The 26,326-nt window shown below is 43.4% G+C and overlaps 1 protein-coding gene across 1 annotated transcript in view; it reads right to left on the bottom strand.

Annotated features, from left to right (window-relative positions):
* KCNH5 (potassium voltage-gated channel subfamily H member 5) overlaps positions 1 to 26,326 on the bottom strand; it is a 343,547-nt gene that overhangs the window by 215,302 nt on the left and 101,919 nt on the right. The window contains exons 5-6 of the mRNA XM_066605821.1: positions 17,707 to 17,822; positions 7,652 to 8,044 (exon numbers count right to left, since the gene is read on the bottom strand). Of these exons, the coding sequence (XP_066461918.1) occupies positions 7,652 to 8,044; positions 17,707 to 17,822 (509 nt within the window). The remainder of the gene's footprint in view (positions 1 to 7,651; positions 8,045 to 17,706; positions 17,823 to 26,326) is intronic.

Genomic DNA, 26,326 nt, shown 5'->3' with positions numbered 1-26,326 from the left:
CTCGGGATGAAAATTTCGCGATGCTCGAGGGTTCGTTTCAAATAACGAACCCCATTGAAGTCAATGGGCGACCCGAGCATTTTTGTATTTCGCTGATGCTCGCTAAGGTTTCCATTTGTGAAAATCTGGGCAATTCAAGAAAGTGATGGGTCTGACACAGCAACGGATAGGGCAGGCGAGGGGCTACATGTTGGGCTGCATCTCAAGTTCCCAGGTCCCACTATTAAGCCACAATAGCGGCAAGAGTGGGCCCCCCCTCCCAACAATTTTTACTTCTGAAAAGCCCTCATTAGCATGGCATACCTTAGCTAAGCACCACACTACCTCCAACAAAGCACAATCACTGCCTGCATGACACTCCGCTGCCACTTCTCCTGGGTTACATGCTGCCCAACCCCCCCCCCCCCCCCCGCACGACCCAGTGTCCACAGCACACACCAAAGAGTCCCTGCGCAGCCTTCAGCTGCCCTCATGCCACACCACCCTCATGTCTATTTATAAGTGCGTCTGCCATGAGGAGAAACCGCAGGCACACACTGCAGAGGGTTGGCACGGCTAGGCAGCGACCCTCTTTAAAAGGGGCGGGGCGATAGCCCACAATGCTGTACAGGAGTAATGAGAAATCCAATCCTGTGCCACCTCCATCAGGAGCTGCACACGTGGGCATAGCAATGGGGAACCTATGTGCCACACACTATTCATTCTGTCAAGGTGTCTGCATGCCCCAGTCAGACCGCGGTTTTCTATAAATAGTCACAGGCAGGTACAACTCTGCAATGGGAATTCCGTGTGCACCCACAGCATGGGTGGCTCCCTGGAACCCACCGGCGGTACACAAATATATCCCATTGCATTGCCCATCAAAGCTGAGGTAATGTCATGTTTAATGCAGGTGGGCTTCGGCCCACACTGCATGCCCCAGTCAGACTGGGGTTCTTTAGAAGTGGACACATGCAGTTACAACTCCGTGTGGACCGACAGCATGGGTGGGTGCCAGGAAGCAACCGGCGGTACATAAATATATCCCATTGCATTGCCCTGCACAGCTGAGGTAACGTCAGATAAAATACAGGTGGGCTTCGGCCCACACTGCATGCCCCAGTCAGACTGAGATTCTTTAGAAGTGGACACATGCAGTTACTACTCCGTGTGGACCGACAGCATGGGTGGGTGCCAGGAAGCCACCGGCGGTACATAAATATATCCCATTGCATTGCCCTGCACAGCTGAGGTAACGTCAGATAAAATACAGGTGGGCTTCGGCCCACACTGCATGCCCCAGTCAGACCAGGGTTTTTAATACATAGACACAGGCAGGTACAACTCCCTAATGTGAGGTACGTGTGGACCGACAGCATGGGTGGCTCCCTGGAACCCACTGGCGGTACAAAAATATATCCCATTGCAGTGCCCTGGACAGCAGAGCTAACGTCTGATTAAATACAGGTGGGCTTTGGCCCAAACTGCATGCCCCAGTCAGGCTCGAGTTTTTTATAAGTATACACAGGCACATACATCTCCCTAATGGGAAGTCCATGTGGACCGACAGCATGGGTGGGTCCCAGGAAGCCACCGGCGGTACATAAATATATCCCATTGCAGTGCCCAGCAGGTAACGTCAGCTTTAATGCAGGTGGGCAAAAAATTAATTGGATTACATTGTAGGCGAGGGCCCAAAAAAATTGGTGTACCAACAGTACTAATGTACCTCAGAAAAATTGCCCATGCCCAACCAAGAGGGCAGGTGAAACCCATTAATCGCTTTGGTTAATGTGGCTTAATTTGTAACTAGGCCTGGAGGCAGCCCAGTTAAAATAAAAAGTGGTTCAGGTGCAAGTTTCAACGCTTTAATGAGCATTGAAACGTATAAAAATTGTTTACAAAAATTATATGACTGAGCCTTGTGGGCCTAAGAAAAATTGCCCGTTCGGCGTGATTACGTGAGGTTTCAGGAGGAGGAGCAGGAGGAGGAGGATGAATAGAATACACAGATTGATGAAGCTAAAAGGTCCCCGTTTTTGATGGTAATAGAGAACGATGCTTCCATCCGCGGGTGCAGCCTACGTATTGTTTAGGTATCGCTGCTGTCCGCTGGTAGAGAAGAGAAGTCTGGGGAAATCCAGGCTTTGTTCATCTTGATGAGTGTAAGCCTGTCGGCACTGTCGGTTGACAGGCGGGTACGCTTATCCGTGATCATTTCCCCAGCCGCACTAAACACCCTCTCTGACAAGATGCTAGCCGCAGGACAAGCAAGCACCTCCAGGGCATACAGCGCGAGTTCAGGCCACGTGTCCAGCTTCGACACCCAGTAGTTGTTGGGGGCAGAGGCGTCATGGAGGACGGTCGTGCGATCGGCTACGTACTCCCTCACCATCCTTTTACAGTGCTCCCGCCGACTCAGCCTTGACTGGGGAGCGGTGACACAGTCTTGCTGGGGAGCCAGAAAGCTGTCAAAGGCCTTAGAGAGTGTTCCCCTGCCTGTGCTGTACATGCTGCCTGATCTCCGCGCCTCCCCTGCTACCTGGCCCTCGGAACTGCGCCTTCGGCCACTAGCGCTGTCGGATGGGAATTTTACCATCAGTTTGTCCGCCAGGGTCCTGTGGTATAGCATCACTCTCGAACCCCTTTCCTCTTTGGGTATGAGAGTGGAAAGGTTCTCCTTATACCGTGGGTCGAGCAGTGTGTACACCCAGTAATCCGTAGTGGCCAGAATGCATGTAACGCGAGGGTCACGAGAAAGGCATCCTAACATGAAGTCAGCCATGTGTGCCAGGGTACCTGTACGCAACACATAGCTGTCCTCACTAGGAAGATCACTTTCAGGATCCTCCTCCTCCTCCTCCTCAGGCCATACACGCTGAAAGGATGACAGGCAAGCAGCATGGGTACCCTCAGCAGTGGACCAAGCTGTCTCTTCCCCCTCCTCCTCAACCTCCTCATGCTCCTCCTCCTCAACGCACTGAGATATAGACAGGAGGGTGCTCTGACTATCCAGCGACATACTGTCTTCCCCCGCCTCCGTTTCCGAGCGCAAAGCGTCTGCCTTTATGCTTTGCAGGGAACTTCTCAAGAGGCATAGCAGAGGAATGGTGACCCATGTTGGAGTTGGTATTCCACTATAGCTCTACGCTGCTCATAGAGCCTGGCCAACATGTGGAGCGTAGAGTTCCACCGTGTGGGCACGTCGCACAGCAGTCGGTGCACTGGCAGATTAAACCGATGTTGCAGGGTGTGCAGGGTGGCAGCGTCCGTGTGGGACTTGCAGAAATGTGCGCAGAGCCGGCGCACCTTTCCGAGCAGGTCTGACAAGCGTGGGTAGCTTTTCAGAAAGCGCTGAACCACCAAATTAAAGACGTGGGCCAGGCATGGCACGTGCGTGAGGCTGCTGAGCTGCAGAGCCACCACCAGGTTACGGCCGTTGTCACACACGACCATGCCCGGTTGGAGGCTCAGCGGCGCAAGCCAGCGGTCGGTCTGCTCTGTCAGGCCCTGCAGCAGTTCGTGGGCCGTGTGCCTCTTCTCTCCTAAGCTGAGTAGTTTCAGCACGGCCTGCTGCCACTTGCCCACCGCTGTGCTGCCGTGCCGCGCGACACCGACTGCTGGCGACGTGCTGCTACTGACACATCTTGATTGCGAGACAGAGGTTGCGTAGGAGGAGGAGGAGGAGGAGGAGGGTGGTTTAGTGGAGGAACCATACACCGCCGCAGATACCACCACCGAGCTGGGGCCCGCAATTCTGGGGGTGGGTAGGACGTGAGCGGTCCCAGGCTCTGACTCTGTCCCAGCCTCCACTAAATTCACCCAATGTGCCGTCAGGGAGATATAGTGGCCCTGCCCGCCTGTGCTTGTCCACGTGTCTGTTGTTAAGTGGACCTTGGCAGTAACCACGTTGGTGAGGGCACGTACAATGTTGCAGGAAACGTGGTCGCGCAGGGCTGGGACGGCACATCGGGAAAAGTAGTGGCGACTGGGAACTGAGTAGCGTGGGGCCGCCGCCGCCATCATACCTTTGAAAGCCTCCGTTTCCACAACCCTATACGGCAGCATCTCCAGGCTGATAAATTTGGCTATGTGCACGTTTAACGCTTGAGCGTGCGGGTGCGTGGCGGCGTACTTGCGCTTGCGCTCCAACACTTGCGCTAGCAATGGCTGGACGGTGCGCTGAGAGACATTGGTGGATGGGGCCGAGCACAGCAGAGGTGAGGGTGTGGGTGCAGGCCAGGAGACGGTAGTGCCTGTGTCCTGAGAGGGGGGTTGGATCTCAGTGGCAGGTTGGGGCACAGGGGGAGAGGCAGCGGTGCAAACCGGAGGCGGTGAACGGCCTTTGTCCCACCTTGTGGGGTGCTTGGCCATCATATGTCTGCGCATGCTGGTGGTGGTGGCTCCACGGCTGATCTTGGCGCGACAAAGGTTGACCACCATTGTTCGTCGGTCGTCTGCACTCTCAGTGAAAAACTGCCAGACCTTTGAGCACCTCGGCCTCTGCAGGGTGGCATGGTGCGAGGGGGCACTTTGGGAAACAGTTGGTGGATTATTCGGTCTGGCCCTGCCTCTACCCCTGGCCACCGCACTGCCTCTTCCAACCTGCCCTGTTGCTGCACTTGCCTCCCCCTCTGAAGACGTGTCCTCAGTAGGCGTAGCAAACCAGGTGGGGTCAGTCACCTCATCGTCCTGCTGCTCTTCCTCCGAATCCTCTGTGCGCTCCTCCCTCAGACTTACTCCAATTACTACTACCTGAGTGATAGACAACTGTGTCTCATCGACATCGTCCTCCTCACCCACTGAAAGCTCTTGAGACAGTTGCCGGAAGTCCCCAGCCTCATCCCCCGGACCCCGGGAACTTTCCAAAGGTTGGGCATCGGTCAAGACAAACTCCTCCAGTGGGAGAGGATTCGGAACCATTGCTGCCCATTCTGGGCAGGGGCCCGAGAACAGTTCCTGGGAGTCTGCCTGCTCCTCAGAATGTGTCATTGTAATGGAGTGAGGAGGCTGGGAGGAAGGAGGAGCAGCAGCCAGAGGATTCAGAGTTGCAGCAGTGGACGGCGCAGAACTCTGGGTGGTCGATAGATTGCTGGATGCACTTTCTGCCATCCACGACAGGACCTGCTCACGCTGCTCATTTTCTAATAAAGGTCTACAGCGTGGACCCATTAATTGTGAGATGAATGTGGGGACGCCAGAAACGTGCCTCTCTCCTAATCCCGCAGCAGTCGGCTGTGATACACCTGGATCAGGAGCTCGGCCTGTGCCCGCACCCTGACTTGGGCCTCCGCGTCCTCGCCCGCGTCCATGTCCACGTCCTCTAGGCCTACCCCTACCCCTCAGCATGGTGTATTACCAGTAGTGCAGAAACAGAACACTGTAATTAAATGTGCCGCTTATTGGTCTGTGGTTGGAGGCTGACTTCGCTTACGGAACACACAGCAGAGCCAGAAAAGAATTTTGCGCACGCCTACTGTAACACTTAGCTGGCTGCATATTAATTAGGACTACTACCCCCAGCAGAGACACAGTACACTCAGGACGGTCACAGGCAGCCCAAATAGAATGTTTTTTCCCAAATTTTTTTGGAAAAGCCCACTGCCTATATAGACAGTATATCTCTTTCACTGTCCCTGCCTCACCACTACTGGCCCTGGACTATGTAAAATTACTGCAGACTGTTTCCCTCTGGACAGGATGACAGCGGTGATGTAACGGCCAACGCAGAGCCAGGAAAGAATTTTGCGCAAGCCTGCTGTAACACTTAGCTGGCTGCATAATAATTAGGATTACTACCCCCAGCAGAGACGCAGTACACTCAGGATGGTCACAGGCAGCCCAAATAGAATGTTTTTTCCCAAATTTTTTTGGAAAAGCCCACTGTCTATATAGACAGTATATGTCTTTCACCTTTTTCACTGTCCCTGCCTTAGCACTACTGGCCCTATACTATGTAAAATTACTGCAGACTGTTTCCCTCTGGACAGGATGACAGCGGTGATGTAACGGCCAACGCAGAGCCAGGAAAGAATTTTGCGCAAGCCTGCTGTAACACTTAGCTGGCTGCGTATTAATTAGGACTACTACCCCAAGCAGAGATGCAGTACACTCAGGACGGTCACAGGCAGCCCAAATAGAATGTTTTTTCCCAAATTTTTTTGGAACAGCCCACTGCCTATATAGACAGTATATGTCTTTCACCTTTTTCACTGTCCCTGCCTCAGCACTACTGGCCCTATACTATGTAAAATTACTGCAGACTGAGGACGCAATGCTCTGCACGGACGATATACAAAAAAAAAAAAAGTGCAACACTGCAAAAAGCAGCCTCAACAGTACTGCACACGGTCAGATGTGGCCCTAAGAAGGACCGTTGGGGTTCTTGAAGCCTAAAATAACTCCTAACACTCTCCTTATAGCAACCCCAGCAAGACAGCACTTTCCCTGAACTATGTCAGAATGCATCTGTGGCGAGCCGCGGGAGGGGCCGATTTATATACTCGGGTGACACCTGATCTCGCCAGCCACTCACTGCAGGGGGGTGGTATAGGGCTTGAACGTCGCAGGGGGAAGTTGTAATGCCTTCCCTGTCTTTCTATTGGCCAGAAAAGCGCGCCAACGTCTCAGAGATGAAAGTGAAAGTAACTCGAACATCGCGTGGTGCTCACCTCTAGTAACGAGCATCTCGAACACGCTAATACTCGAACGAGTATCAAGCTCGGACGAGTACGTTCACTCATCTCTATTATTAATGGTACAAATTCTAATCGGGTCAATATTACCAGTGGGGTACCACAGTGGTCAGTATTTGATCCTATTGTTTTTAATATATTAACAGACTTATAGAATGATTGTACAGTAAAATATCAATATTTGCAGGTAATACGAAACAATGCAATGTAATTAACACAAGAGAGGACAGTATATGGTTTCAAAGGGAGCTTGGGAAGAAAAGTGTCAAATGAAGTTTCACTGATAAATGTAAGGTTATGCAGATGGGCAGGGAAAATACATGTCATCATTACACACTAAACGGGAACCTTTGGTAAAATCTACATGCAAAAGGACTTAGGGATTTAATTTATCTATAAATTTAACTGGGGCAACCAGTGTCAGGCAGCTGCTGCCAAGGCAAACAGGATCATGGTGTACATTAAAAGAGGTGTAGGGGCGCATGACAAGAGCATTGTTCTTCCCCATTAAAAAATTATTGGTCAAATCACACATGGAATATTGTGTACAGTTTGGGGCACTGGTGCTCAATAAAGACATACTAGAGCTTGAGTCTATGGGAGAGCGTGCTCATGGGACTCTAAAAAGAGCAAGATTTTCGTGTGTTGCCAGGACTTCAGAGGAGGACACCACTGGATCCCGGAAGCGGGTGAGTATAAAAAATACCTCATCCAACTCCTTGTCACCTCCCTTAACAGCATCATAACTTGGTTTATGGTGCTGTGGAGACATGACAGGTTCCCTTTAAAGATGGTAACTAAGGCTCAATGGCTGGAGACGGGTGTGGGGAACAGGAGAGGGCCAGGTAGGATAAGTCACTATTAGAGGGCCATTGCAAGGTATGATACACACAGCTCTTTAGTACATAAGACATCCATTATACAAACTTGTAATTTCAATATGCATTTATACTAACATTTTGTTGACATACACTTACCTCATCCACATTTTCAAAGGCATTGATGATATCATATGGTAGGCAAGACAATAAGTCAATGACAAACCATGTTTTCAAGTAGTTCATTCTTATAAGTTTGGGATCTGAAATGACTTCTCCTCCAGGTCCCACAAAAGTTGTATGAAAGTTCAAAACTATATCAACCAAAAAAATAACGTCCACCACACTGTCCAGCACCAGCCAGGCAATGTTATTCTGTTTTGTCTTGAAGGAGACATTGTAAGGAACCATGATTGCAGTGTAGAAGGTTAGTATTAGGATCACCCAATCCCAGGTGGTTTTGAAAGCACAGTAGTGCAATATAATGTGCGGTGGTGTTTTTGGTGCTTCTTGCTTATATTGAGGAAGGATATCTGATCCCAGCTGTAGAACCTGCATGAGATAAGAAGTTAAAAGCTTTTTCCATACAAGTCATATTAGACACTAATACACAGAAACGTATTATTATTCACATCTGTGACTTAGTCAATGCAACATTTTAGGTGCCATTATCCTCAATTATATATATAGACACTTACAGTACAGCATCATAAAGGGATGTTAGACCTAGAAATACTGTAGTTGGGGGGGAGGTGTCACTTTGATATTTGTAACTTTGCAAATCTTTCCAAAAGCCCCTGAGACAAATGTTGCAAAAATTTTCTATGCTATTGAGGTAAAACGTAAGGTCCTTTTGCACGGACCAATTATCAAGCCCAAATGCTTGTTTGTTTTACAATCAGGCCCTGTAAAGGGACCAATGATCAGCCGATCAATGAGCAAAATAGTGAAAGGAAGATGTATGACCAGAATATGTTGACGATTAATATCGCACTACCGATCATTTGTAATTGACATGTATGTCGATTGGTGCTTCTTAGATTGGGCCGAGAACTTGGCTCGTCTATCTGTTCTCTTTTTAAGACCTGTCCTTTTGTAAATATGCTTTAAGGCTTTGTTCTCATTAGTGTTATTCACTTTCGTCAGGGGTTCTGGTGTTTGTGATATCAACAGTATCATAGTCTGCAGCACTATTCTTGCTGCCAAAAATACTGGAACCCAGATGGAAACTTGACAGACCCCATTATAAATCAGTGAGGCCCGTCTGTTCAAAGATGAATCTGTCATAGCTGTCATGACTCCTTTACATACCATGTAAGGACTTTACATGCATCAGCAATGGAGGGAGTAGAAGGGGGATAAGGATATGAATGAGTACAAGACAAATGTTCTTAGCAAGAGGTTTTCCAAAGAGACTGAAGCCGGTCACAGATATGTGAAATATCTAGCACTCTTCCGCTGCACAGTGAAGTTACCTTTGCTATACAACCCAGTGAACTTCATAAAGATCTGAGACATTTTATTTCTAATCTCGTATTTGTGGAAACTCTCATAACAAGAAAATACAATCCTGCTACAGTTTTAGATTTTTGAATATTGGATGTTTTATCAAACGCCAGTGAACCAGTTTTCTATTATTGAACATCAAAACTTGTTTATATGGAATATTCAGAGTGATGAAAACCACAGATTGTTCAGGCAGTGATGCTTGATGTTTCTGGTCTCTGATGTAGGTCTAAAATAATAACAAATAGCCCCGTGTATGTACAATGGTAAAGAGATAAATGAAAAATGAATGAAATATACAAACTACAGATCTATGTGTCTACTATCTATCTATCCATCCATCTATCCATCTATCTATCTATCTATCTATCTATCTATCTATCTATCAAATGAAACTGAAGTAGAAAAATCCTCCTGCGCTCTTTTACGGGGTTTTTGCAAACCAATAAGGGAAACTGTAAAGTCTCCACAATGAAGAAAGTATATTTAATTGTACAATGAGTACATAAAAAACATATGACAGATAAAAATTCTTGCAACGCGTTTCGGCACTAATATCAGTGCCTTTTTCAAGCATGACACATTAAAACAAAGCATCTCTATTTATAGGGTTACTTACATTTCGTAGTCACGGAGTCCGGAGCCTGTGACTACGAAATGTAAGTAACCCTATAAATAGAGATGCTTTTTTTTAATGTGTCATGCTTGAAAAAGGCACTGATATTAGTGCTGAAACGCGTTGCAAGAATTTTTATCTGTCATATGTTTTTTATGTACTCATTGTACAATTAAATATACTTTCTTCATTGTGGAGACTTTACAGTTTCCCTTATTGGTTTGCAAAAACCCCGTAAAAGAGCACAGGAGGATTTTTCTACTTCAGTTTCATTTGTTTCTTTCCCCATTTGTGTGGTACAATACCCACTGGGGTTTCCCTACTGCTGCATCTCCTCTTATGAGGATTTTTGGGGATCTTGCATAAAGAAGAACATCTATAGTTCTACAGGTGACCGGGGATCATCGGTGCAAGCGGGTCATTCTCCCTGAGGTGGGGATCCCGCTTTGCACCAGGTGAGTAAAAAATCCCCTTATTCTCTATTTCAGATCCCTGTATGGTGGCGCGGATCTACACTTTGAGATTATCTATCTATCAAACGTTAACTTGACATTTACCCCCCCCCCCCCGTCAATTAAGATTTGACCTTAAATTTAGAAAAACACTCCCAAAATGTCCCTTATTTTATTGTAGATTTTGAATTTCTGTCTAATATTTTGACACCTTAAGAGTAATTTTAATCCCTCTGCAACATAACTAATTTTAGCCTTATGAATCAGTAAATCGTTTATCCTTTGTATTACAGTGGTCATAACTGTATTTTATTTTTTCGTCAGTGTTCTTTTCATTTTTTTCCATATTTAAGTTTTACAAATGTTTTACTATAAAAATGTTTAGATGCCACAGCCAGAATCTGCAGGGTTAAATGGCATAGAGCAGTGATTTTGGGGGGGGGAATATATGTGATCACCAGAGAGCAAATATATTCTCTGATTGATAAGGGAGGGTGATAGCATGAAGAAAAGTCCATGTTACCCCTTCACTGAAGCAAACAGGATCCTGCAATGCTGCCCCCTCCTCTCTCTGCTCTGCACACAGATATGACAGCAGTAAATTCAGTCTTCCCAACCCCACTTCAAACTGCTCTGGTTCTATCAGTGAGAAGGGTCACTTTAAAGTTTGCTACATTGGTACTTGTAGCAGTCTGTACATTGGTATAAATCAATTTATCTATTCATATTTAACTCTTATCTATTTGTTTCTCTGTCTATATATTTATAGCATGTATACGTATCTACTAGTTCTAATACTACATATCCATTGATTTATAAAATATCTATCCTCTGTCTTATCTATTAATAAATATTTCTGTTCACACAATAATGTATTAGCACTCCAATTTATCTTAAACATTCTACCTGATAAATGAAAACTTTGTGTATATGTTCTCCCTAGCCCTCTTCCATTGCTATCCTATATCTATTTTACTCTATCTCAAATTAGCCTGATCTCTTTCTCTTTGTGTGTCACATCTTTTTCTCAAATGGAAACATTTAACAATACCACTACAGTGCCACCTATTAGAAAGTAGCAGAAAGTATTAGAAAGTAGTAGAAATTCCTGCAAGTCAATGTCAGAAGGACAATAACTCTGAAACAGTCTGTTTGTACATGGTTATTTTTTCCTTCTGGCTTTGGCTTATATTCCCAGTCATTGTTACAAGGCTTGTTAAAAGGTCTGATATTGACTTGCAGGAATGCAGCCTGCTAATAGGTAGCACTATAGAGGCATTGTTGACTCTTCCCATTTGCATTTTTCCCAGAGGAGCATGGATGGCCTTATAAGTCTTTTCACACCTTCTATAATAACCACAGCAATTGCTAGGAAAATCGAGAGACGACTCCCTGCCAGATGGCGTAGGCCTCCTGATCGTCCGCGGCGCTTGTGGGTGCAACAGATAGGCAACGGTACCTCCTCTGACATCACACTGAATAGAACAATGCTCTCGGTCGGGGTCATTCTAGATTGGCACTACGGATCACCATTGTCCAAGCATGATAACCAACTAACACCTTATAGGTGCTCTCCCTAAAAAGAAACAATACTCTTCCTGACCCACATCTTTTTCTCAGCCACATATATTCTTATATCCTGTATGTAAGAAAATAATATGTCCATCCACATTGATGGTAAAATAATATCAGGTTTGTCTAATAAATGTTTTACCTGAAATTTTCTCTCTCATTGTAGAGTCTCAGGAGACAATTGCCCCTCAAATGCACATGCCTAAAGGAATCTCAATGTAGCTACCCCCAGGGATGACTGCGCTGCAGTAAAACATCAAACAGCTTTCTATTTTAGGGTCTGTTTATTTAGAGAAATGAAATCATCAAATATATGGATTTGGGTTGCTCAGTTACATAGTAACACTTACAGATAGAGCTGTGAACATGTTTAACTGGATAACAGACACCCTTGCCTGCAAGTAAAAAGAGCTACTTTTATCTTACATTTTGATTACGTTCCAAAGGCTAACAACACTCAGTGAATTATTAATTGGGGCAATCTAAGCATCTCATCAGTGCATGAATGATGCAGCACAGGACAGTCAACGTCTTATTACACACTATGCGCAAGGCAGGCTGCAAACGTAACCTAACCCCAGGGGGGATTAATTACAGATGTGCAAAGAAAAGGGTGTCATATCAATTTACAAAAAGCGTTGAATTTTGAGAAAGTGCTATATTATCTGATGCTCTCTTTTACCAGCACCTTAAACTGTTACAAAACTGTTACCGGGAAAGCGAAGGTTAAATTTACCAAATGGCCTGAAAGATAATTTGCAGGTGAAGGCAGCAAAGAAAACAGAGGTATCTCTCCTTAGCCGTACCATGTAAACTAGAGCAGTTCCACTTTACAAAGAGGCTAATTTTAGAAAGGCAATCAAAAATTATTGTTATTTTAATTAGGCATCGGCGTGCAATAAAGAACCTTTGTACTACTCTGAGAAAGTGTTTGAAGCTAGTTTGATTAGCAACCTCTCATAATAAATAGAAAAAAATATATAATGCATTAATTGCTCTGCAATTTTTATTAGACTTAAAGGACCACAGAGCCTAATGCAAGCAATGTAATGGTAGGGTTGGCTTTGCATTGCAGGAGATGATAGAAGTTACTAATAGAGTGTTTAATATAGGGTTTGTTACACTGACCTGCCAAAAGTCATAGGACAGGAACTAATATCGTGAAGGAACCCCTCTAGCCTGGCGAAGTGTAGCAACTCAACATGGCATGGATTCTACAAGTGGATGGAAGATGTCTGGAGGTATGTTGAGCCTATATTTTAATGCAAGACATTAGATGTTAAAATATAAGCAGTGAAGATATATGGCGTCTGCACTATTTTTCTTGATGAATGTATGACAGGGACGGAACCCAGTGTGTGATGCCAGAAGGCTCAGTATTTATCTTCGGTCTTCTATGTTCTAATCATTGGGATGCTGAGCCATGCCATCTGGATCTTAGGTGAGAATGGACCTCTCCATGACATCCCAAAATGCTTGATTGGGCTCACTGTCAGGTTATTGTGCAAGCCACACCATTTAAATGAGCTCCCCAGAATGCTCCTCCAACCAATTCTGGACAACTTGGGCCAGATGGCACAGTGCATTATCCTGCTGGGATATCCCATCATTGTGGAGGTACATGAAGTCCATAAAAGACTGCAAATGGTCACTAAGCAGGGCAGTGAAATGTAGCAGGCATCAGTCAATGACATCTATAGATGGACCAGTGGACCCAACCCATGTCATGAGGACACAACCCACACCAATATGGAACCACCACCAGCCTGCACGATGCCTTGTTGACAACTGGTGTTCATTGCTTTGTGAGGTCTGTGCCACACACAAACTCCAAAATCAAAATAATTATTATTGCGACTCATTAAACCATGTTGCCAAACCTTTAGGATTCAGTTAGCAACCTCACGTTAGATGAGCTGCTGTGTCTGTTGTTGTGGTATTAACAGAGGCATTCTGGTGGGTCTTCTGCTCCCATATCCCACGGAAGCTAAAGAGCGCTGCACTGACCTATGGAATATGTATGTGAGGCCTCTTGCATTGAATGTTGATGTGATCTCTGCCAGAGTTACTTTTCTGTTCACATGGACAACTGTAGCCAAATGATGTTAGTAACAATCATTAAGCACCTGTGGGTGATAATGCCTTCAATGATGTATCCCCAGTTTACACATGGCTCTGTGGATTGAGAAATGTTAAATGCCCACATAATTTTGGAAATGGAAATTACCACCTTACTGGCACACACTATCATGCCTTGTTCAAACTTCGATAATTCACATTGCCTTGCCATCAGCACACTGCCCAGTCTTCAATCTAACTATATGATAACTTCTCACAACTTAATCAGGTTGTGTGTTTCCAAGTCGTCACCTGAGGTAACGCCACTTTATAATCAATTTACATACTGCTGTTTATGACTTTTGGAAAAACAGAGCATACGTTAATTGAGGGATGCTCATTCAGGACTTTTGGAAGCCCTGTAAGATCTGTGTATTTTACAGGCAGGACATTAGTTTTAAGTGATATCATGTAATACTCAATTTCAGCTCTGGTTGCACTGTAGGGAAATTGAGAACTTGCTGCCAGGTTCCCCTGCAGATCATAGCTGATCCATGAAGATCCCAGCAGCAGTTTTTACTATTTTGTGATTGTCACTCCATTCTTCAAAAGTGATAAGAAAAAGAGATGTAATTTGAGAAGAGTTTTTATTGGTGACACAATTTCTAATCAGGGAAGGGTGGCATTAAATAATTACTCCACCTGAGCTAGCAAGCAAAGCCGATGACAGTTATGACAAATTTATCATACCTTCTATGACATTTGCTAAATTTGTAGTAAACAATGACAATGCTGCTTCCATCAAAATTAAGTGTAAAAAAAGCACATGAGAAATTAACAATAATTTACAACATATACAACCTTCTTGAAACAGTGTGGTACAAATCTCCGGAAAACAAGAGTGTTGGAAGGGGGTGAGGATAGGCTAAAGCGGCAGAGGCTTAGCTTGTCAAGTTTCTACTGTATGCAGAACAGTAGTAGAATCTGTATTATAGCAAGATATAAAGCATCTAATATCCTCTACTTGTCACATTTATTGCTTGACTGCTTCTATCCCTAAATGAGGGTCAGGAGGGGGGAAAATAGATATATTCTATCAGGGTTGCCAAGGGACCTTTCACATGTGCACCAAGTAACGATTATCCCAAATGCAACATCATGAATGGAGGAGAACAGAAAGGACACTACGAAGGCAATCTATGTATTGAATATATTAACAGAACTCCCATGCTTTTTTTTAAATTCTAACCAATATTTAATATTATTTTGATGTTTCACAAGGTCTAAGATAGAAAAGACTCTGTAAATGAGAGAAAGAAATTGTACAACTGTACATGCTTTGCTGTTTACAGACGAACTACTGCATTTGACTCAGTGGAGGCCACTGACCTACTTGAGCGCTTCAATTTCTCTAATTAATATGTAATTAAGCAGTGAACTTTCTAAAGAGCCTCATTAAGTACCTGGCCTGCCAATGGCCTTCAAAAACTAAATGTACAGGTCTGACTAATATAACTGGTGAAATAAGGGGAATTAAAAAAATAACCTCAAAAGATAAAATTAACACCCCATAAGACAAACTTTGATTTGGTGGAAGGGTGACTCGATTTACTTGAATGAGGATGAGCTAAAACCCATAGACAGAAGGGGCATGGTTTCTAGAAAAAAAGCAGATTATTCTATATAATCTAGGAATTTAAGTGGGCCTTTAACTTTCTTAAGGTGCGTTCAGACTAGCGTGTTTTGGTGCGTGCATACGCACGCACAAAAACACGCTTGTATTTACAACACTGCATTCCCTATGGTGTGTGCACATGTCCGTACTTTGCAGGTGCGTGCCTGCAAAGATAGGACATGCGTGCACCATAGGGAATGCACGCATTGTTTTCAATGGATCCGCGGCTGCTGCCGGCGGCTCCATTGAAAACAATGACCTGCTGGCTCCCTGCATTCCTTTTCAGGGAAGGACTATACATATAAGCCCTTCCCTGAAAAAGAAAGGTTTTAGTGTAAAAAAAAAAAAAAGCTGGCATTCTCTTCAATAGAGCCGCTTCTGCTGCCGGCGGCTCCATTGAAGACAAAGGTCTGTGGCACACCTGAATTGTTTTTCAGGCAAGGGCTTTACATATAAGCCCTTCCCTGGAAATCAATTAAAAGTGATTTAAAAAACAAACAAAATAGATACTCACCTCCCTTCAGCTGCCGGGGCACAGCCGCGTCTTCTCCTGCTGTCTCCTGCACTGTGGTGCTGATCTAGTGCTCAGCCAATCACAGGCAACTCTCCCCGAATGAATGACAGGTGAGAGTTGCCTGTGATTGGCTGACCTCAGCCAATTACATACAACTCTTTCAGCAGGCGGGGATTTTAAATCCCCGCCTGCTGATAGATCAGCAGTTCAGCACCACAGTGCAGGGGACAGCAGGAGAAGACGCGGCTGTGCCCCAGCAGCTGAAGGGAGGTGAATACCTTTTTTTAAAAAAATTTTTACTATTTTAAAAGGCTTTTCAGGAAAGGCTTATGAAGCCCTTCCCTGCAAAGCCACTGACAGCTGCCGGGGCTCAGCGGGGACTTCTGCCACTGTCCCCGGCTCTGTAGCGCTGCTGAGCTATCAGCAGCCGGGGATTTAAAATCCCCTCCTGCTGGTAGCTCTGATTGTGATTGGCTGAAACAATTCAGCCAACTACAATCAGAGCTACCAGCAGGCAGGGATTTTAAGTCCCCGGCTGCTGATAGCTCAGAACTACAGAGCCTGGGACAGAGCTAGAAGTCGCGGCGGAGCCCGGCAGCTGAAGGGAGGTGAGAATTGTTTTTTTGTTTTTTTTTGCACTATTTTAAATGGCTTTTCAGGGAAGGGCTTATGAAGCCCTTCCCTGAAAAGCCATTGACAGGATGCCGGCAGCAGGATTCTCTACCGCAGCTGTCACACATGACAGGTTGAGAATTGAAGAATTCCTTTTGCTGCATCTGCCCCAGATGTGGCAGATGTAGCAGCAGGGAATTCTCTTAACTAGCGGGGGTGAAGGATACATCGGCCGCATGCGACAGATGTGTTCTTCATGCCTGCGGGGGTCACAGCAGTGGTGGACAGGTAAGTTTTTTTTTATTCTTTTTTGTTTTGCACTCAAATGTTTCTTTTTCAGGGAAGGGCTTATATGTAAAACCCTTCCCTGGAAAAGAATGCAGGGGACCGGCAGAGCATTGTTTTCAATGGAGCCGCCGGCAGCAGCCGCGGCTCCATTGACAACAAGCACGCAGCTGTGTTCACGCATGCTTTTGCTTGTACCTAGGTGCGGACGTATGTACGCACCTAAGTACGCACCAAAACACGCTCGTCTGAATGCACCCTTAGGGCTCAGTCACACAGGCGCATTGGCGCCCGTGTTACTGCAGGAAGGAGACGGCTGTACCTGAAGATGGACGTCTCTCTGGAGCGCTGGGAGAAAGAACATGTGACCGGCTTCATTGCCGGTCATGTGTTCTTTCTTCAGCGCTGCAAATAGACGTCCGTCTTCAGGTACGGCTGTCTTCCTCCTGCAGTAAGGGCTCAGTCACACGGGCGCATCGGCGCCTATTTACGGGTGCCGATGCGCCCGTGTGACTGAGCCCTCACTATCATAAAAACTGGGCCAATATTTTTTCGACATCAACCATTCATATTATACATTTTAATTTGCAGACCTGCGCCATAAATTTTTAAGCTAGAAACTGATTCGCTTCTATGAGAAAAAATGTTACTTTTTCTTAGAGCAGTTTTTATGCATAAATACCTGGTTAGTAGTTGTTAACATCTTTCCGTATAGGCAATTTCATCAAAGCAGTAGGTCTTCTATATTCTAGGTTAATGTTTCTCAACTCTAGTCTATTAAAACTTTAGGAAATTGGAGTCATACAGGGGTACAATATGGTTCTACGAACGTCTTTGAGTTCCCAGTGACAATAATCTTGTTTGATTTTTTTCTATAATGAATACAGGGACCCAATATTAGAGAGGAAATAAATAATCTCTTACTTCCGCTAATCTGGAATGTTTGTGGACCACTTCTGCTTTGTTCATAGGAGTCAATTGCTGCAAGACACTTCGGCTGTTCGTCAATGCACGAGTTAAGCGGGCAAATTTTGTCCATCCTTTAGAGAAAAAATAAAAATTTAGACATTTTTGATTAATAATATTCTCATTATTTCAAAAATTCTTACCAAATTAGTGAAAAGATTTCTGGATACACTAAGAATGGAAATGGACATCTTTTAAGGTGCCCCGATAAAGAGAAGTACTACTAGGAAGTTTGGGGCATTTTCTGGATTGATTAGGCCTACTATAACTTTAAAGCCTACCAAAGTTGTGTAGGACTGGACTTAGTGACTTGGAAATCTAATGGTTTAGGGGTTTTTTTTTCCTTTAAATGATTTATGGATAAAATACTTTCTGTATGGCTGAATTAAATTCTGTATTTAGAAGAGGCTGCTATTGGATACAGAGAGACAATATCATATTCTTGGCAATGTGACTTACATGCAAAGGGAAGACATTGGGTAATGCATTTAGTTGTCACCGGCTCATGTTCTAATATCAGAAGTATCTTCTGATAAGTTAACGTAAGATCTTACCCCTTAAAAAGATGTCTATTATAAACAATCTCTTTTGTTAGAAGGATTCTCCAACCACAGAAAGTGTTCAATATTCCTGTAGCACCACTGGAAATGACAAGTACTCCAGATTGAAAGGCATGCTTTTTAGCTGTTCTCCAGTCATAGAGGAGAGTGTTGAACATGAGAGACCTTATATTATCTCACAATTCTCAAATTATTTATTTAAAGGGGTATTCCAGATGTTTCTCCAGGTTTTCATGCATTCACTGGAAAGGTGAAAACTGATAGATCAGTGGATGTCAGACCTCTGGAACTCCCACAGAGCCCAAGAATGGTGGTCTGGTTGGTCTCCAAGGGAATGGAGCAGAAATCACACCAGTGCACTGCTGCTCCGTTCATTGCAATGAGAGTGCCAAAGATTGACGAATTCAAGTGCTTTGCATTAATTGCGCCAATTCTTTTAAATTGTGCCAAATTTACAAAAGTGGCCCCGGAACTTATAAATTTTGCACAATTTATGCTATACCAAAAATAGAAAGCACACGCTAATTCTTGTGTGCGTCAAAACTGAACCAATTTATCTTCCGAAATATGTTTTGAACCACAAATTAAATTCTGCTTTATGTACCAATATAAAAAAAAATTAGCCTGCGGTCTTTTTACTGATTTTAACACATAAAATGGGGAAAAAAACATGAAAAACCACCCTATGACACTGTAGTTTATTTTGCGCCACATAATGTGCCAATTTTTGCATAACACTATGCGTGAAAATTGCACCAGTTTGGAAATATATTTTGTTTCAAAAATTTTATTCTGCATCATCTACTAATATAAATAGTCGGATTTGCACCAAAAAATGCGCCATAATAAACATGTGCCAAATGCATCTTCATTTACACTAACGTTCATTAGGTTTTATTAGCTCAACTTTTTACTGACACTTTCTTGCTTCATAAATGTGTCAGAAAGTGGGCTTGCAAAACCCACTTTCGGGGAAAAAATGACGAGCTTGTCAGATCTTTTTCTTCTTTTGGGTGCAAGCGGAATTTGTCTAAAACTTTGTGCGCCTTAATTCTGGTGCAGTTTTAGACACAAATCTGTCAGAATCAGATTAATAAATAAGGACCATTGTCTCCAGAATACCCCATTAAAATGGGGATTTCTAAATGAGACAATCACTTTAAGTATGATTTTTAAAATTACTAAATGCTTTCTTTACACATAGCCTTGGTGAATGTATCTATAAGGCCGAGCTCACACAAATGGGTCGGATTCCGCATGCAGGAGGCCCGCAGAGAATTCTGGCTGTGAGCCCGACCGGTGACCCTGTGTACCTCATTAAACTGTATTGCATATGACCGCGGAGGCTCGCAGTCAGTCATGCGCATTACAGGTTTTTTTCCTTTGTTGTATTTCTTGCGTCGTTGCTTAGCGATAACAAGAGTACCCGCAGCCCATATACAATGTTAATTAACTTTAATGGAGGCGATCCGCACGGATTCTATTGCAAAATCGAGCATGCTGCGATTTTTCTTCTGTTCATTGAATACGCAATTCGTATCCATGAGTGTGAAGGAAAAATCAAAAGTTCATGCCTTGCAATGCCCACGTTTTATGATCACAAAATCCACAAAACATTTCCTGTCGTGTGAGACCAGCCAAATTTTTATTCTACAACCCTCATGCATTAATTTTTGTTAATGGTAAATTTAGTATTTACACAGTTTTTAATGTCTGTTTTTAAACATATGACATCACTAAAACTTTGCTTAGTGCTCGGTGGACATATGTTCTGTGCTAATTTAATACATTGCAGAAGGATGGATGGCACTCAGTTGGTGGTGGGTGCTTGAGTAATATTGCAACCCCATAGATCTAGAAAAAAGCGAGAGGCCATGCTGAAATTCCCTTCCTAGGAACTAACATTATTAGCAAGCAAGGATGTGGTAAAATGGATAAAGGTTCATAGAAAGAGCATGAATGAGGAAACAACACCCAAGTCCTTCTGTTTTGGGTGGCAACCAAAATATCATAAGGTAGTAAGGTTAATGGGGATTGTATTGTGGTGGAACCATGATGTTTGTTTGTCTTGCCCTACAAGAAGCCAGTTGTAACTAATACATACTCTTGTTTTACAGTAACAAGATCTCCTGCAGTAAAAGGAACATCTTCTATTCGCTAAACAGATCCTTTGGAAAAGAAAAGTTTGGCCAAGCTGCAACTTACCAGTGTCCTCTACTGAGAAACTACAGTATAACATAATTGTAAGAAATTTGCCCCACCAAACACAAAATAGAAAATTGTGACATATAAGGGTCAAAGTCAACCCTTCACTAGTAAACAAACTATTATGACGCGCTGGCTGTGACTCAAAAGCAGGTCCGGGCTGATGCTTACACATGGGTCTTGCCAGTTGGCACTGGGCCTTGACATGCGAACATCTTTCTGTTGAGGTTTGATTGGTCAGTGAGGAGCTGGTTTTCCCAGCCAGCCGGTCAACCTTTATTGTAGTGTATAAATTCTGGCCCTCCTCTCAGAGGGTGCCGGTTATTCCTCGGCATGGTCGAGTTCAGGTCTGGTTCACATTCTCCTGGTGTAGTGCAAGAAAAGTCTCTGGAGTCCCAACGTATTACTTGGTGTAACATCTGCTTCCTAGTACTGTTGTGAATATTGTTATTTACATCTGTCAACTGTCACCCCCGTTTTCCATCTAGGGACGAATTAGGTAGCACCCAGGTTCCAGACGTGGGTCCACACTCATCAGGGTGCTTTTAGGCAAGGTTTTCCTATATTAATATGATAGAATAAGTTTTCAATTTCCCCATTGTTTAGTTTTGTTATTAGTAGTTTTGTTCTCCAAGTTTTCTAATAGCATGTATGTCCGTCCTGTTGGACAGCTATTACGTCAGATCTGGAAGAGATGTTTTTTGGCATCCGGTTTGGACGTAACATAAACTTCACAATGCAAACATTTCTTAATTGATTACAACTAGAGATGAGCGAACCTACTCGTTTCGAGTAATTACTCGATCGAGCACCGCGATTTTCGAGTACTTCTGTACTCGGGTGAAAAGATTCGGGGGGCGCCAGGGGGTGGTGGGAGGCGTGGCGGAGCGGAGGGTAGCAGCGGGGAACAGGGGGGAGCCCTCTCTCTCTCCCTCTCTCCCCCACTCCCCGCTGCAACCCCCCACTCACCCACGGCGCCCCCCGAATCTTTTCACCCGAGTACGGAAGTACTCGAAAATCGCGGCACCCGGGCGGAAAAGGGGCGTGGCCGAGTAGGTTCGCTCATCTCTAATTAGCGATTAACGTATACTTTTCCATAAGACCCTAATATTAGTGCAACAATAGGCCTGTGATCACTGGAAATAAATGTATATGGCTGTTATATAACTTGATGCATCATCATAAATGATATAATGTGATGATTGAATATTTAACTGTAAAATGTGACAAATTTCTGACAGTAGTGGAATAAATTGCCTTGAATGACCTGTATTACAAAATACTTCATAGGATTTATGACTAACATCTGCTTGGGATTCAAGCTTACATAGGCTTAATTCTGCAAAGGTTACATTTTTGCTTGTATTTTAGGTCAAAGTAGAGAAACTCTAGAAATAGATTGATTTCAGCCAATCCATTTATTCACATTAAATAGCTACAAACCAATCCATGTAAATAACCAAGTGGTAATTTCTGCTGTTTATTGCACTGCTACGGCTCAATAATTTGTCTGCTACTTCAGAAAAGTAGATATCTTGCCAGTAAAACAGCTTGTCTTGCTAATGATCCTCCATAAGAATATAAATAAAATCTGGAATATCTAAGATTAATTGGCAACAGATGAACAAAATATTAGAAAATATTGAAGTAGCCTCAAGAGCTGTGTTTCCCATTTGCTTGATCTAAATTTAACGATAAGGTAATAAAAGTATTTATAGCAGAGTCAAAGGACAGACCTTTTACTCTTAGGACCCTCCTCTGTTAGCCAGATCCCGAAACTCCATCCATCACATCTGAGACCCTACATTGCTTTGTATTCCCCGCATCTGATTGTGGCTGATCATGTGAGCTTCTAGCAGTGGTTTATATATACTAATCAGCCATAACATTAAAAGATGCAGTGAATAACACTGGTTATCTTGTTACATTGGCACCTGTCAAGGATTGGGATATATTAGGCTATATGATTTTAAATGCTCTTGTATAAAAAAGACTACTGTATACAGGTGATACATTTATTGGCTAACCAGAAATATTATCTTTGCAAGCTTTTGAGGCTACTTAGGGTTCTTCATCAGGTTGGTATAACAAAATATACCTGAAGAATATATACTTATACACAAGAGAACAGAGTCATCATGTGATTCATTTGTATTTCAAATAAAGCAGGATGACAGAAAAAACACAGCATTGAAATGATGATACACCAGAGGCATAAGATTAAAGGGGAAGACTTGATGGTCTAGGAAGCCACAAATCAGGCTGAGGGGTATGAAGTGTTCCTGTAATGAGTCACAAACCCAGGTCTTATTAGAAGCAACCAATGTTACTAGAAACAAAATTGTAAATGTCAATGCTAGTAGAGATTTTGCTGTGTATATATATATATATATATATATATATATATATATATATATATATATATATATATATATATATATATATATATATATATATATACATATGTTTGTGTGTGTTTCATCAGATATATTTTGTTCTACCAGCCTGATGAAATGGCCAAAGTAGCCTCAAGAGCTTGAAAATATAATTTTACTGGTAGACCAATACAGATATCCCCTCTATAATATTTCTTTATTATACAAGAGTATTTAAAGGGGTTGTCCCGCGAAACAAAGTTGGGGTATACACTTCTGTATGGCCATATTAATGCACTTTGTAATGTACATTGTGCATTAATTATGAGCCATACAGAAGTTATTCACTTACCTGTTCCGTTGCTGGCGTCCCCGTCTCCATGGTGCCGTCTAATTTTCAGCGTCTAATCGCCGGATTAGACGCGCTTGCGCAGTCCGGTCTTCTTTCTTCTGAATGGGGCCGCTCGTGCCGGAGAGCGGCTCCTCGTAGCTCCGCCCCATCACGTGCCGATTCCAGCCAATCTGGAGGCTGTAATCGGCAATGGACCGCACAGAAGACCTGCGGTCCACCGAGGGTGAAGATCCCGGCAGCCATCTTCGCAAGGTAAGTAAGAAGTCACCGGAGCGCGGGGATTCAGGTAAGCACTATCCGTTTTTTTTTTTTTAAACCCCTGCATCGGGTTTTTTTTTTTTTTCAATAGCCCCCCCGTTCGGCGCGGGACAACCCCTTTAACATCACATAGATTTTTCTGGCTAACACAGTACCACTTTATTTTTGCTCTACATTGATATATTAGGCTATAAGTGGACAATCAGATCTTAGAGTTGATATTTTAGAAACACTAAAAGTATGCAAGTATAAGGATTTGAGCAACTTTGTCAAAGGTCAAATAGTGATATCTAAACATGTAATTGGATCGCGCATCTCTAAAATGGCATATCTTGTGGGATGCTCCTGGTATGATGTGGTTAGTAGCTACTACAAGTGGTCCAAGAAAGAAAAATCTGTGAACAAGCAACAGAATCATGGGTGGGTCACTCATGCACATCTGGAGTGAAAGTTAATTTATCGGGTCTGATCATACAGAAGAGCTACTGTAGTACGCCTTGCTGTAAAGTTAATGCTAGCTATGACAGAAAGGTATCAGAGCACACAATACATCACAGCTAGCCTTGTAAAAGTCTAGCCCCAGCAGTAAAAGTCCCCATGTTGACCCCTGTCTACTGCTGAAATCTCTTACAATAGGCATGTGATCATCAGAACTAGACCATAGAGCAGTCGAAAAAGTTGGGTGGATCTAATGAATCATGTATTCTTTTATATAATGTGGATGGCCTGGTGTGTGTATGTCACCTACCTGAGGAAGAGATAACACTAGGATGCCCAATGGGAACAAGATTAGTGAGTGGAAAATCTTGGGTCCTGGCATTCATGTGGATATTACTTTGAAACATATCACCTACTCAAACATTGTTGTAGACAAAACAGTGAAAAATGGACAATGTAAAACATGACAAAGATTTTTTTGGCTAGCATGGGACCACTTTATTTTTGCTCTATATTGATATATTAGGCTATAAGTGGACAATCAGATATTATTATTAGTCCTGGCAGCCCATGGACTCCACTTGTACACTTTTATGGTTATATGCTTCTTTAAATGGATTTCAATACTGTTTATGGATTTCAATACTGTTAAAGTTATTTAGTAATGTTAAGTAAATATATTGTGTTGCATTATATATATGGTCCTCAGTAATGGGGCTTGCAACTTCACCACAAACAAGATGCAGTAGCTGGACAAAAGAATGAAACTCTTCTGGGATTCTGGGATACAGCTTCTGCAAAGGGTCTGGAAGTGTGGCTAGACCCAGTAGGTGCCTGGCATTGGCTAGGAAAGTGTGGTGACTCAGATGTATTGCACTGCCATGCTACCAGTAGGGAGGGTATGATAGTGTCCATTTAAGAAGGTGGCTTGGTGCCATTAAGGAAGGATATAGTATAACACGAGATGCTATCTAGATGATGTGGACCTGAGCAAGCAATACATCCGGACCTGGTTGCCTGAGGGTGCGAGCTTGTCCTTATGTGTGGGGGCAAGAGAAACTGGAAGCTGCAGAGGGGTTGACTGGAGTTCGGAAGTCATGAGAAATAGCTCATGCAGAGCTATGTAGGAGAGAACAAGTCCTGTAGGAAAAAGTGCTTAGTCTACTTTGGCAATTCCAGTCTGGGGCATGGGATATGGGTCAGATGGGGAACCTCATGAGGGAATATACCCCATGATTCAAATATTTATGGCAATGGTATTCCCTAATGGCAGTGGCTACTTTTAGTCAGATAATGTAGCTTGCCACTCTGAACACATTGTTTAGGAAGATTTTTAATAACAAGACAAAGAGTTCAAGGTGATGATTTGGCCTTGATAGATCAGAACAGTTTTTGCAACATGAAGAAAACCTGCACAGCATTAACCCTTTCCAATCCACTGTCTGACATCTTAAGACATTATGATTTAAGGCTGTACAGCTCCGATGTACATCGGGGTTCTCTTACTGTATATTGCCAGCCTCTCGGCTGTCGGAGCCTGTCCAACATGTGACCTCATGCAGTACTGACTTTAGCCAGCATATAGCTCCGTTGTATAATGGCAGAAAAAGTGTAAGCCCCCTAGGAAAACTAGGAAACAAATTGGATTGGAAAGGGTTAAGTAAGTAGTTTTGGCTTATGCTATGGCTGATTAGTGTCTGTGTATAGTATATGTAATGATGTGTTCAACGGTATATGTACAATAGAGGCAGGTTATACTGTTATTATGGGGCCAACGGTGAGAGGCAGGGGCCCCATCCTGTTTAATCCATTTGTTATTGGGTGGTGAATCTGTACAAGATTTCTATCTCCAAAGGAGTAATATTGTTAGCAAACAAGGGATTTCCTAAATGACATAAGGTTCATCAAAAGGGTGTTAAGGGGAAAATCATAGACCCATTTGTCCTGGGTGGCAAAACTAGTACCATATTAGAGGGCCAATTTTGATCTTTGCTATGGGCCCTCTCTTTTCTATGTAAATAACCCCATATCTTTAAGTTAATTAACAGCATGTTTTCTTACTGATATTAGTGTTTGCTACTTTACTTCATATGACTCAGAGCTCAGTTTCATATTCATTTAAGAAGCTGTATAAATTTATTTTTCGTGCCTCAAAAACTCTTTCGCCAATACATGACACATTTGCCTTTTATGTTCTAAATAAATGCTAATGGACCGCACTTCAATGGACAAATGTGCACATAGAAATATAAATGAGTACAGTAAATACACCAAAGTGTTTAAAGATAGACCGGCACATAACAGAGATGGCCAGGAAAATGTACAGCAAATACAAACTCGAATATTCTAAAAGGTAAATGAACGACACCAAATATTGACTGAAATTGTGT

This window comes from Eleutherodactylus coqui, chromosome 6, assembly GCF_035609145.1.
Source record: "Eleutherodactylus coqui strain aEleCoq1 chromosome 6, aEleCoq1.hap1, whole genome shotgun sequence".
Classification (NCBI taxonomy): domain Eukaryota; kingdom Metazoa; phylum Chordata; class Amphibia; order Anura; family Eleutherodactylidae; genus Eleutherodactylus; species Eleutherodactylus coqui.
Note: the sequence above shows the minus strand (reverse complement) of the source record. Positions and strands in the feature narration are given on the sequence as shown.